This window comes from Urocitellus parryii, chromosome 3, assembly GCF_045843805.1.
Source record: "Urocitellus parryii isolate mUroPar1 chromosome 3, mUroPar1.hap1, whole genome shotgun sequence".
NCBI classification, from domain to species: Eukaryota; Metazoa; Chordata; class Mammalia; order Rodentia; family Sciuridae; genus Urocitellus; species Urocitellus parryii.
The window spans coordinates 31598211-31611814 of record NC_135533.1 but is presented as its reverse complement, the minus strand read 5'-3'; the positions used below and the strand labels follow the sequence as shown (position 1 = coordinate 31611814).

The window sequence follows — 13604 nt, the reverse complement described above, 5'->3', positions numbered from 1 at the left end:
GCCCCACCAAATTTCTTACTACCAGCTTACCCCACCCCGGTGGCTTCATTCTCCATTCCCTTTAGGGAATGTAGGAGGTATAGGGAGAGAAGAATGTTAGGAGGAATGTTCTAATTTAATGCATATTGAGTAGTGACAAAGCAGGGTAAGAATTCCAAAGACTCATCAGAAAAGTTCCTATTCTGATCTCTTTTAGGGGAGCAGGATCAGGAAGATGCGATAATATAAGAACCTAAATAACTACAGTGTGTTGTGATTACATGAGTGGCAAAGGCCATATGTGGAAGAAGGAGGGCAGAGGAGCAATCAGGAAAAATCTCTTGGGGCAGATAGTTTGTGCAGGACATTTGAAGGCACAATAGAATGCCTCGGGCAAAGATTTAGTGTAAGGACATTTCATACAAGGGGAGAGAGTGATGAAATTTTCTGATGGGAGAAAAAGGTGAGTCAAAGTAACGAATTGATCACTTTTTTTTCACTTTTTAAATAAAGAGATAAATCTAATGGAGGGAAAAAAGTGTTTACTGGAGATAAACGAATTGATGGTCTTTCCCCCTCCCCCCAGGGGGAAAAAAAGTAGATTTCCTTTGGCAGCTCCTAAAGTCAAAGCAAAAGGGATTTTCAGTTCCCAAGGTGTGCGCAGTTTGCTAATGGGGAAACGCGGGGAAACCTCTAGATTGTTCATTCCTTTCTCTGTCCAATGCAGGGAAGCCCATACTTTTGTACGCAGATGACTGGCTACTGTAAAAGTCCCGCTCTGAGCGAGGACCAATAAGCTTCTCTGAGTCCCGACTCTTGGAAACAGTTTCAGGTCCCGACTGCGTGACATTGAGACAGCTTCGGAATTGTAAACAAGGACGAGCCTGGGCGGGCCCCCAACCCACGCGACTTGGGTCCCGGTCCCCAGAGACTGATCTTGAGCCCACATTGTTCCCAGCTTCCGCCTCTCTGGCCACCGTCCCACTCTACCCTTCCGCCAGTGCCAGGCCCCTACGTGGTCACTGTGCCACTCTTTGGTGACCCAGGCCAGGGGGCGGGGCCAAAAGTTCCTTTTCTGAGCTGATTGGCGTCGCTCCAAGTTCGGGACTTGTTGCCAAGTCCCAGTGACTCCTCCCGGCTGGGGTTGGGGGTGGAGAGTGCAGAGAGACAAATAAAAGGCAGCTAGGGTGGGAAGACGCAAGGATTTGGGCCACTGCACCTGGATCTCACTGCCTGGCTCCTCTACAGCACCCTCCAAACCCGAGCCTGACGGTGCACCTGCGGTTCTCGCCTGGACACACCGCGTCCCCTCCTTGGTCCCAAGTTCTGCTCCCAGCAGCTTTCGCCAGCACCAGTCCCTGCCAAGCTCGGTGGGCGTCAAGATGAAGGCGGCTCGCTTCGCGATGCGCAGCGCCGGCTCCCTGAGCAGCCTGGTACCCCGGGAGGTCGAGCTTTTCTCCCGCTACAGCCCCTCCCCGCTTTCCATGAAGCAGCTGCTGGACTTTGGTGAGAGGGGACGTAAGATCCAGGCCGGGTGGCACTAGCACTGGGGAGCTGCCATAACTTTCTACCCTGGTATAGGAAGGGCTGGTATCCAGGCTAAGCAACCAGCGGGGGTCCACTCTGCCGTGAGGTCCTGGAACCTTAAGGTCTGCGCACCTGGCCTTTTCCCAGATGTGGCTACTCTCTTGACAGTTTGCGCTTACAGGTCAAGGCCACCTGCAGCCCTGCTGATACTGAACGATTTCAGCTTATCTTTCTCCTATATCTGCCTAAATCTTTGAGTTAAAATATTTTTAGCTTCCAGTCACCATTTAACAAAGAACTAGAAAGTGTCCCCTCCTTCACAACAGTGTACTTCTTGGAAGAAGATTTCTAATACTATAAAGTACCCTCCAATTAATGGATTCTACCCCTTCCAGGGTACTTCTTTCTGTATTCCTAACAGACTTTTTCTTTTTCGCCAATAGTTTGCCATATATTTGAATTATTGCTGAAAATATTTATATACTTGCTGCAGCAGTTTTATGAGTTTCAAGGGTTTAAATGAAACATTATTTATTGCTCGTCTGGAAACATCTCCATTTTCACTCCATCACCTTCTCCCCCCCCCCCACTCCCAATTCAGTCTAAACTCACTAAAGAATGTTGTGTTGTTGTCTGAGCCTTTTATGAATGTTAAGAACTGTGGGATGTTTTTACTTCTTGGGAACATAGTCTCTTGAAAAAGAAAAGAATTCTCCTATATTGGTGACTTTTTAGAAAAAAGAAGAAAGAAAAAGACCATAAAGATATGTGCTCCTGAATTACCTAGAAAGAGTAACTCAACTCAGTGAAATATAATTTTATAATATTTGTGTTTTCAATATTTGATAGTTAATGGTTTTGGTTATATCATTTAGGTGTTATTTTTTATCCAAAAACTAAACGAATTTCATTTATTATAGGTTCAGACAATGCATGTGAAAGAACTTCTTTTTCATTTTTGCGACAAGAATTGCCAGTGAGACTAGCCAATATCCTAAAGGAGATTGATGTCCTCCCTGATCGATTAACAAATACTTCTTCAGTGCAGTTGGTTAAAAGCTGGTAAGTGGAGAACTATTTTGAAGTTTTGAGTTTTAAAACAATGACCCAATGATGGCTTTTTGTACTGTAATAAAATCATAATCAGAAAACAGGTGGTCTGAAACAGTAAACTTTTGAAAGATGTAAAGAATTTTTTTATTAATATCAATTATCATTAGGGCAGTTATGAAACTATAAATAGGGATTTTTTATCCTAAAAATGTAGATTTCTTTACAATATAATTTTGACTTCTGGGAGAAATTTGAAAAATAATCAACATATGCAATTTCAATTTTGTTCTTTACAAAATAGTACATGGAGTTTGCAAAAGAAATCCTATGCCTAGAAATAGATTAAAATGACTATTTATAGAGAGCCTAATCTTTGTTACTTAACACTGAGTTACAGAGTAAGCTCTGGGTTGAAATCTGCTTCTGCCTCTCTAGTTGTGGAATCCATGGCAGGTGCTTAAAACCCTCTATGCCTCAATCCCCCATCTGTTATTAAAGAGAGTAAGTGTAGGAGTCAAAAAGATGTTTGAACGTAACTAAGTAAGGTGATGCATTTAAGAAAATTAGAACAGTACCTAGCACACAGCCAGCACTCAGTTTGTGCCACTTTTGCAATAAGATTACTGATACTTAGAGAAGGTAAGTAACCTAAAAGAGAATTTTTTTTTTTTTTTGAGAACAAAGCCAGGATAACCAGAATGTTACCCTTATCCATTCACTGCACAGCTCTGTAGTCATTGATTCAGGAAATATATGTATCATACACACCCATGAAACAGTTACAGTCCAACACAAGTATTTAATCTGTAGTATTTACTGCTGCCTTCAAGACTTCTACTCTCCTATAGAAAAAAATACTGGAAAAAAGTAAAAAACATTTTCTAAAAAAAAAAAAAAAGTCCTTTCCAAGTGTCTTTGCTAATAGTCAGGAAATGAATACTGATCTGAAATAGCTAAAAAATCATTTTAAGCTAAACTTTTAAGCTAGAAAGTTGAGGATTGAAATTTGTAGCTTTTTACATTTTTAACTTATTATTTTTCAACTGTTGTAAAGGAAAGTTTAAATTTTGAACATAATGCTTGGTTTTTCTTTTCAAATCATTTGGGAAAAATAAGGCATTTTATTTTCAGCCATTTGTTTCTGAGTGTTGATTTTAAAACACAGCATATTGTTACTCTACAGGTATATCCAGAGCCTGATGGAGTTGGTGGAATTCCATGAGAAAAGCCCAGAAGACCAGAAAAATTTGTCAGAGTAAGCTCTATGCAGTAGAATAAGGGTTTAAAACTTTGTCTATTTTCAGACATAATCCTAAGATTTTTTCCAGACCTAAATTAAAGGAACTCCAACTCTGAATAATAAATTTCCAATCCCTTACAGATGACAAATTTTGGCCTATTGGGCTTTTAGAAGTGAATAAATATGGCATCAAAAATTGGTACTGAGTATGAATAAATGTATAGGTCTTGAGATTTTCTTCCCCCCCAAGGAATTCCATTTTTACTATAAATTTATTCCAATGATTATATTTGCACTATTAAATAATTTCAATACATCTCAGTGGCATTGAAGATTATGCACTTACTTTCAGAGTAACTGACAGTTTCTAACTACCTAAATAAGTTAAGTTCAGATGTTTCCTACATCTGACAAGAAATTTTGAGACATTTTTCACAATGATATTCCAGAGTCATCTTGGATTTCAATAATTTTTTAAAGAGAAGGCTTAATGAATGCCTAAATCAATGTACCAATCACAGAGCTAGTAGTTTTATGCGTAACATGGATATAAAATAAATCTATTTATGAAACTATCTCCTCTACTGTATTAGAAGAATTTGTAGTGAATCTTCACCCCAGTGTTTTATCATTTTATTTGTTTAGACTTAGATGGGTACCATAAAAAAAAAAAACTTTAGCTTTCTTTAAAACAATCTAAGAAAAAGAAGTAGATGAAATTTATGTAACTTATGTTAACTGTAAATGTTATGGCTTAGCTTTGTAGATACACTCATCAAAGTTCGAAATAGACACCACAATGTAGTACCTACAATGGCACAAGGAATCTTAGAGTACAAAGATACCTGTACAGTTGACCCAGTCACCAATCAAAGTCTTCAGTACTTTTTGGATCGATTTTATATGAACCGTATTTCTACTCGGATGCTGATGAACCAGCACAGTAAGTTACCTTGATCATGATACATAGATATGGGTATCTACTATAAGCCAAACTATAACTGGGCCTTCTAATAACCAGTGGGTCACAGTCTTTCTCAGTGATAATTCTAATCACTGTCTTGCATTTTACTATAACATATTTTTGTTTTTCAACAGTTCTTATATTTAGTGACTCACAGACAGGAAACCCCAGCCACATTGGAAGCATTGATCCAAAATGTGACGTGGTAGCAGTGATACAAGGTAATTTCTAAATTCTAGCATTTCCTTTATTGAAAATATATGATAAATTATTGACATATCTATAACTGAGGTGACTGCAAATGAAGTTATGTTCATAGTATTTTGTTTGTATTGTTATAAATACTGCCATCAAAGTCCTTTGCTTTTAAGAGTAAGAAGCATGAACATTCATTTATAATATTATAAAAAATTTAAACATAAATGGCTAATGTCACATTCTTGTATATTTGATCTCTCAATATATATATATATATATATATATATATATATATATATATATATATTCCTATTACTACAACCACAACTTCAATAAAATATTGCCCAATAAATATTAAAAAGACATTTTCATATATATAAAGCTACGCTGCAGTGAATATTTTAGATCCAGGGTACCATGCATGTTGAAGATTACTTGAAAGCAGTACTTGGCATAAATTCATTTCATTTTGTTTTGAAAAAAAATTCTATTCTAGATGCCTTCGAGAGTTCAAAAATGCTCTGCGATCAGTATTATTTAACATCTCCAGAATTAAAGCTCACACAAGTAAATGGTAAGCTATAAATAAACTATATTTTAGCCTATAGAAAATTCACTGTTCCTCCAGTCTAATTCCTTTTTGTAAATATAAGACAACTTTTGTGTTCCTTTTTTTTTTTTTTTCCTCTTCTGAACTTGTCTAGAACTTGTACTCATTTTTTTGGAGCCAAGGTTCTCTTTAACTATCTCAGCTGGAAACCTCTAATTGTGCATGTTAAATTGTTAATGATGATTCATAAAGAAGAATGGTTAAACAAATAATTATGAATTTAAAATAGCACCTAGCTTCCAAGATCTTAGATCAAGAAAAGATTGCTTACTTTAGAGTAAGAAAGATAAGGAGACCAGAAACAGGGAGAGCCACTTAGCAGTGGAGATATCTTCAAAGAAGTCCCTCATCAGACTTGGAAACAAAAATACTTTAAATTGCACTAAGAAATACTGCATTATGCCATTTACATGAGATATCCAAAATAGTCACACTCACAGAAGCCGAGAATAGAATAGTGTTTGCCAAGGGCTGAGGGGAAAGGGAGATGGGGAGTTTGCTATTCAACAGGTCAAAAATTTCAGTTATGCAAGATAAATATGTTCTAGATATCAGATATGTGCATACTAACAATACTGTATTGCACACTTAAATTTTTTTAAGAAAATAGATCTTATGTTAAATGTTCTTACCACCACATAAAAAAATGTACTGTATGTATATATCACTGTTAGGAAGCAGAACATACTTCAACTCTGACAAGACAAGGTCATCCCACAGTGATTAAAATAATTATATGATGTATGAAAGGTGTTTTTTTTTATCTTGTCCCATTCTGTTCTAGAAAATAGTTGTATCTCAAAGCAAGACAGAATGCTTATATTGGAATGACTTTCTCTTTTCCATTCAAAGTAAACATTTTTTTTCATGTAACACTTATATAGGAACAATTTTTGTTAGGTACAAAATTTAAAATCAAGTTGCTCAAATTAAGAGTAGGTTGGGAACATGAAAATTCAAGTGAATTAGATAAAGCAGGGGTATAAATAAAGATTGAAAAACATCTCTCAACATAAGCTGCATTGTTGCATAATACTTGTAAATAAACTGCTTGAACTGTCTGATAAAGAGCAGATTGTGCCAGACCTTGTGTTTTCTGATTCAATCTTTGCCAAGGCCTGGGACACTAAAGAATACTTTTATTTTTCTTTTCAAAACAGTCTCATGAGGTTTTTGTTTCTCTGTTTTCATTAGCCTATTGGTAAATTTCAAATATATTTAGTATGTAAGATTTAATGTTAGGGTGATAGAAAAATCAGTTGTGTTCTTCTATCATGCATTAAAAAAATTAAAATTAATTTCACTGTTATACCATTAAAACAGATATTTCTTCTATCTTAAAATATATATAATATTTTAAAAAATACTTTTTAGTTGTCAATGGACCTTTATTTTACTCATTTATATGGCTGAGAATCAAACCCAGTGCCTCATATATGCTAGGCAAGCACTCTGCCATTGAGTTATAACCCCAGCTCCAAATACATATAATATTAACACTAAACTTGTCCAATATAAATATGTTCAAGATGGGGGTGAGTCATATAATCTAATTTATAATATTTTTGTCTCATACTTCATTGAACTTTATGCATTTGTAGAAAAATGAAAAAAAAATAAAGCAGCTGGAACAACATTTTGAAAATAAGCCAGTTGTCTTTATCGTTTAAGAAGAGAAGTTCTATGGCAGGATTTTCAGCTGGGGAAGATGGGGAATATTCCAACCTTGTGTTAATCAAAACTATTAATCAAGAAGATATGGAAGTTTATTTTAGCAAAATATTTGCTTTCTAATTCTAAAAGATTCTACTCTTTCCAGGAAAATTTCCAGGCCAGCCAATTCACATCGTGTATGTTCCTTCTCACCTTCATCATATGCTCTTTGAATTATTCAAGGTATGATATTCTACAACAGTTGTGATTTTTGTCTTTAAATGTAAAATAGCTCACAGGTTATATTTTTATTTCCCCACTCAACAAGACCCTCCATATATTCTCCACTGTTACTTCTGTGCTTACTAATAGTAAGAAGCTATAGAGCCAATATTTGCAAAAGTGCGTGAAGCTCACTATATGTGAGCATCAACATGTTTGAGAACACACAACATGATTCATGGTGTCTCAATGCTTTAGAGCCAAGAATATGTTCCCATTATTTTTCCAGTTGTCAAAAAAAGCGCTTGTCATTTATGCATTCATTAAGAGAGGTCACAGGGTGAATGCTTCAGTGAACTAGTTCTTGTAACCTTTTCCCCCAAAGGCTGGTCCAGCGCAAATCTGAGAGGCTAAAACTCAGAGTTACTGTTGGTGATATGGCTGCATTCTTAGTCTGGAATATGCTCAGAGGACAGTTCTTCAGTGATCTACTTTACAGGGTATATGAATCACTTGGAGATTTTGTTAAAATGCAAAATCTTATTCAGTCAATCTGGGTGGAGGCTGAGATGCTGAATTTCCAACAAGCCTACTAGTGGTGCTGCTTGCCCACAGTCTACATTTTCCCTAACAATGAACAGTGTTTCTCAAACTTTAGCATGCACCAGTGTCTTCTGGAGGTATTGTTAAAATGCATATGCTTGAATGCCCTAAAGATCTGGATTCTGTAGGTCTGAGAATTTGTAATTCTAACTAACTCTCAGAGGATTCCAATGTTTCCAGTCTTAGGTAACCAGGTGCTAAGGATCAATCCTTTCATGGGTTCTAAGATTAAACTATAATTCTGAACTTAAACCAAAAACAAACAATCAAGAACAAAAATTAAAAACTAGGAAACACCTGAAGCTTTGTGATACTTTCCAAAAAGTCCCCTGGACTGAGAGGAGGAAACTTAAAAAAAAAAAAAAAGCAAACAATAAAATCTGCCCCTAACTCTGACATAACTCTTCAAAATGTACTGTTTCTTAACTTATTCTAATATCACTGCAATGAGTTATTGACTGAACTACAAACATCTCATCTATTTTATTTCACTTCCACTAATGAGTGAATAATAGATCTTAATATTATATAGAAAGCAGAAAATATACTAAAAGGTGGCGGGAGAGGAAAATGATGTAAATAACCCAAGATTTTATCTGCAGGATATTCAGCCAGTAGGCCAAACTAGTTTAAGTTTGTTCTGTGTTAAAAGACAAAGGATACATTTTTTTTTTTTGGATTTGAATTATTTTTAAATTGAATGATCCAACTCATAGTTATTTTGCCTTTACTGGTAAAAGTTCAGATGCAAATTGAAACTTAATTTAGAATTATTGACTGTCCTTTTAAATAGTAGCAACCTTTTTCCAGCAAATTTTATAAAAGCCAATAAATTGGTTCAATGATTCACTGTTCATTTGTTATGTAATAGTCTTTGGTGCCTGGATGTAAAATGTAATGGAAAGACCGAAAAGAGAGAGGCAGGAAATGGACTATAAAAACCAATTTCTACATTTAAATTAAGCTTACAAATAAGAACTTGACAGCTAGCAGAATTGTTTTTCCATTAGACATTACTCCCAAGAGCTATATTACATGGTAAATGAATATTTTTCATTATACATCCTACATGACACATTCATAAATGGCTATTTACAGAGCTGTTTTACCACTAACTTAAAAAAATAGAAACTTTGAATTACCCTCTGTGCTGCTTTTATTTTAAACATAAAAAGTAGTTATTTATTGTCCTTCGTTCTTCTGCCATTGAATTCCTTATGGTTTTGTTTTCTTTAGAATGCAATGAGGGCAACTGTTGAACACCAGGAAAGTTGGCCTTCCCTCACACCAGTTGAGGTGATTGTTGTCCTGGGAAAAGAAGATCTTACAATTAAGGTAACCAGTTTCTGCTTTTCTTGTGGTTCTCTCTTGAGAGAATTGGAAAGGGTCAGTAATAATGAGGCTTTCTGCTTTGGGCAAATGATTCAAGTCATCTGTACCAGGTGATTTTTAAATGAAGGAAAGACATTTTTACAGAGACAAAATGTACATGGTTTTTAATGTGTAGCTCTAATGACTTGTTTGCTTGCTTAAGATTTCGGACAGAGGAGGTGGTGTTCCCCTGAGGATTACAGACCGCCTCTTCAGCTACATGTACTCCACTGCACCAACACCCGTGATGGACAATTCCCGGAATGCACCTTTGGTGAGACCAATTGTGTGGCTGAATTCATCCCAGTCCCTAGTTCTAGGTGTAGAGCAAGGATTACAAGGGAGTAGTTAGGTAAGTTAATCAATTTAGTTGAATTAGGCATGAGGGATATGAGAAGGAATGACAAAGTAAACTAAACAAAGAGAAGCAATTCGAATAGGAGTCTCTGATAGGAACCAGAATTTATTTACCTAGGAGCTAGGACATCAGCATCAGTGAGGATCATATTCTAATGATCATGTCCACTTCTTCACTAATAACTTCCTTCCCTCTCTAGGCTGGTTTTGGTTACGGCTTGCCAATTTCTCGTCTTTACGCCAAGTACTTTCAAGGAGATTTGAATCTCTACTCTTTGTCAGGATACGGGACAGATGCTATCATCTACTTAAAGGTAGCCTTTGAATGGTTGTTTTTTCTTTTACAGCTTTGGGTTCTATGATCCAGAGTGAATTACACAAACTGAATTAATGCAAATAATGAGCACAGGTTGTTCTGTTTTCTATTTGGGTGTGTTCACACATATTATTTAATTTTGTCATCTACCAAACAGAAAGCTGGGTCATGCTTCCTGCCTCAGGTGACCAAAATTGTTTCCCAAGAAGCAGTTACCTGACTTTCAGAGTGAGGACATGCTCACATGCTCGTGGGAATTTCTTAAGGCAATTCCTCTTGGCATCTGTGAGAGAAGCTGTGCTTTTGTTTTACTTAAATTTGTGGGGAAACATATGCAAATAATGTTCTAGCCTAAAAGGCAACAGAAATCAAGACACGTGGAGACCTTAAGCTGACCTTATTAGAAATCCAGGGGAAGGAAATCTGACTGCTCACAAGCTGTCAGTGGGATGGCTGGCATTTCCTGTTTGAACTTTAAAATTTAGTACATGTTTTTTCCTATATCTGAAAAAGGCTCAATTTATTTACTAAGATCACTGCCCTGATTCTGTTAATCATTTGCCAACTATTTCAGCTGAAAATACATTCACAGAGTAGCAGCTAAAACATTAAGCTCCTAGGCTCCCATTTTGTACATCGGAATTAAATGCCAAATGGCCTTTAACTGTCTGAAATAGTTAATGCATTCATTTATGAAATGGGGAAAAGTCTTCAAACTATTGGAAAAGCGCCTTTTAGTAGATTAATGGTATCAGATTAGGACCCTCATTCTATCATAGCCAGACTGGATTTTCCCTGGAAATAATAGCTTTGCTAATCAATTCTATCAGATCAGCAATATTCAAACAAAGGATGTGTAAATACTAAAAGTAAATTCTTTTCCCTAATTTATAATTGCATATGTGCTATTTTAGCTCTTATTGGATGGAAATAATATTTATATTTTAGTTTTATTTTCAAAAAATGCCTAGCACACTGGAACATTGGTATGCTTTTATTACTAAATCAGTTAAACGAATGTATTTGAACATGAAATGCCTCTGAATGTGTTTTTGATTTTTATTTTTTAATGGTAGATGGACACAGTCTCTTTATTTTATTTATTTTTGTGTGGTGCTGAGGAGAGAACCCAGTGCCTCACACATGCTAGGCAAGCACTCTACCACTGAGCTATATAACCCCAGCCTCTCAGAATGTATTTTGAATAAAACTTCAAGTACAAACTTGAAGGCAAAACTTCTTTGGTCTGATGTTTTCTTCCCCCTCTTCTTTTAGGCTTTATCATCTGAGTCTGTAGAAAAACTCCCCGTCTTTAACAAATCAGCCTTCAAACATTATCAGATGAGTTCCGAGGCTGACGACTGGTGTATCCCAAGCAGGGAACCAAGGAACCTCTCAAAGGAAAAAATGGCTATGTGAAGAGGGACACTCAGGACATTGTATGGGATCAGAGTGGGTCAATGAGAGTGCTGCTTCTTGAATGTTTGCGTGTGGACTCTTGTTTCCACAAAAACAAAGGAAAGCAACAAAAACATTGCTCCAAAGAGGAACGGAGGTCACTTCTGTGACCCAAAGAGAACACAGAGCAGGACCACAGGAGTTAACAGATGGCCAGTCCCTTGTTTTATAATGGAGAATAACTTATGAGTGGATTCCAGATCCTGAAGAGTAAGTAAACTCAGCTTTCCACCTCTTGGATAAAGAGGTGGAAAGCTGAGAAAACATGACGAGAGAGGCTAGCAGTTAGCAGTTGAGACCTTTTGTTGACATCACGAGATACTACCCTGGTACTCTCCACATACCCCCAAAGGATACTGTTATTTAATGAATATCAAATGTCAAGATTTCAGTATTCTCCTGCCATGAGAAAATTAGAGCTTAGTTTACACTCTGTACTATGTACCTGTACGTTTTGTATACTCTTATATGCTCTAGGGAGAAAAGAATAATGGCTAAAATGATGTTCACTTTTAGGAGGAATGAATCACAGCATTAATTTGACATTGCAGCCAAGGCATTCAGACAATATAAAAACTCAGAAGAAAACCTCTTCTGAGTAGTACAGTTCCTTTACTATGTTGCTTGTCTTGTTCATACTCCACACAATAAGTGAATACTTATTTCCACGTGCCTTGTACTGCGTGAATTGTTAAATGTGCACTGAACTCAGGAAGTTGGAGGTTGAAGAGAGAGAGAAGAATTGGCAAAGCGAGAGCCAAATGATATCTTACCTTGCTTTGTTTATAAGTGAAGCAATAGATGGAAAAAAAAAACAATGTTCAGGGAAGAAATCGCATATTAAGTATCTAACTTGGTAAGGGCTAGTCTCTACCCTGAAGTGGTGATAAGCCACAGGCATACATTTTCTAGGCTACGAAAGATGCATTTTTGATATATTTAATTATATCCTCTACACTCCAACATTAACACATTCACATGCGTGTTAAAAGTTTCTAGTTGCTGAATCACTTAAGAACATTAAAATTTAAATAGTTCTTGGCATGTCTTTTTCAACAGGTAGCCTGGAAGTAAGATGTTCTTAGGCCAGGATGCTTTCATTTGAAAGTCATTGAGGCTGAGAGCTAATGAATGACAGCTGTAATGCACAAGGTATTTTTTTGGGAAGACTATGGCCCGCAGGTTGGCCGGCCATTCATGCAGATTACTCTTAGAAAAGAAGGAAAGACAAAATGAATGATGGAAGAAAGGGCGATAGGAAGGGAAGGAAGCAGAAGGCAGGCATCTATTTTCCCCCACATCTTATTCCAGATAATGATCTACATTGTTATGGAAAAATGACTGGCAAGAGGAGGAATTGGTGACTCTCAAAAGAGTGTGGCTTCTTTAAATGGCTCTCGCTCTTACAAGATGATAAGTTTTATGAGATAATAAACCCATCCATGTCAAATTAATGTTAAACTGATATACAGAAATAAAACTAGAATTTTCTACATTGTAAAATAATTGGTACTGTTACATGTTGGATTTGGTGTTGGTATTTAATTTTGCAATGGCCTGGTGTTGTGGTGCTTCTGGTTGGGGTAATAGAAGCCTCAACTATTTCCTGTGGATTTCAGATTTTATCATCAAAAGTCCTAGACAGTGACTTTTCTTGATGATGCAACTTTGATTCTTGCATTTAGTGATTACCCAAAACTGTTTGCAAAAGGCTATTTGTTGTTTTAATTTTTTATTGAAATGTGAGCAAAAACTTTTTGCATGTACATACTGTATTTACCAAAGATTTTAAGCAGTTATATAATTAACCCAAACACTGTAAACTATCTTTAAAATACTAGAGAGAAAGAAATGTTAATATCTCAATAACATGAACTATGTAAATAAAATAGAAATTGTCTACCTTGGCATATGTAAGTCTACGGAAGACCTTTAAGATTCTAGGAATAGCTATTGAACACTCAGACCCACTTAAATTATTAATGTATGAATTGTATTTTTGTCTTGGTATGTACAGAGAAATGTGATAATTTTTATAATAAATATTTTTATT

At 36.2% G+C, this 13604-nt stretch overlaps 1 protein-coding gene across 1 annotated transcript; it reads left to right on the top strand.

Annotated features, from left to right (window-relative positions):
* Positions 1 to 1169: 1169 nt before the first annotated feature.
* On the top strand, positions 1170 to 13280 carry Pdk4 (pyruvate dehydrogenase kinase 4). The gene is made up of 11 exons (XM_026391542.2): positions 1170 to 1485; positions 2427 to 2568; positions 3743 to 3814; positions 4558 to 4742; positions 4898 to 4984; positions 5458 to 5535; positions 7391 to 7467; positions 9286 to 9384; positions 9584 to 9694; positions 9978 to 10091; positions 11369 to 13280. Exons 1-11 carry the CDS (start codon positions 1362 to 1364, stop codon positions 11510 to 11512), a joined length of 1233 nt encoding a protein of 410 aa, XP_026247327.1. The 5' UTR covers positions 1170 to 1361; the 3' UTR covers positions 11513 to 13280.
* The last annotated feature ends 324 nt before the right edge of the window (positions 13281 to 13604 follow it).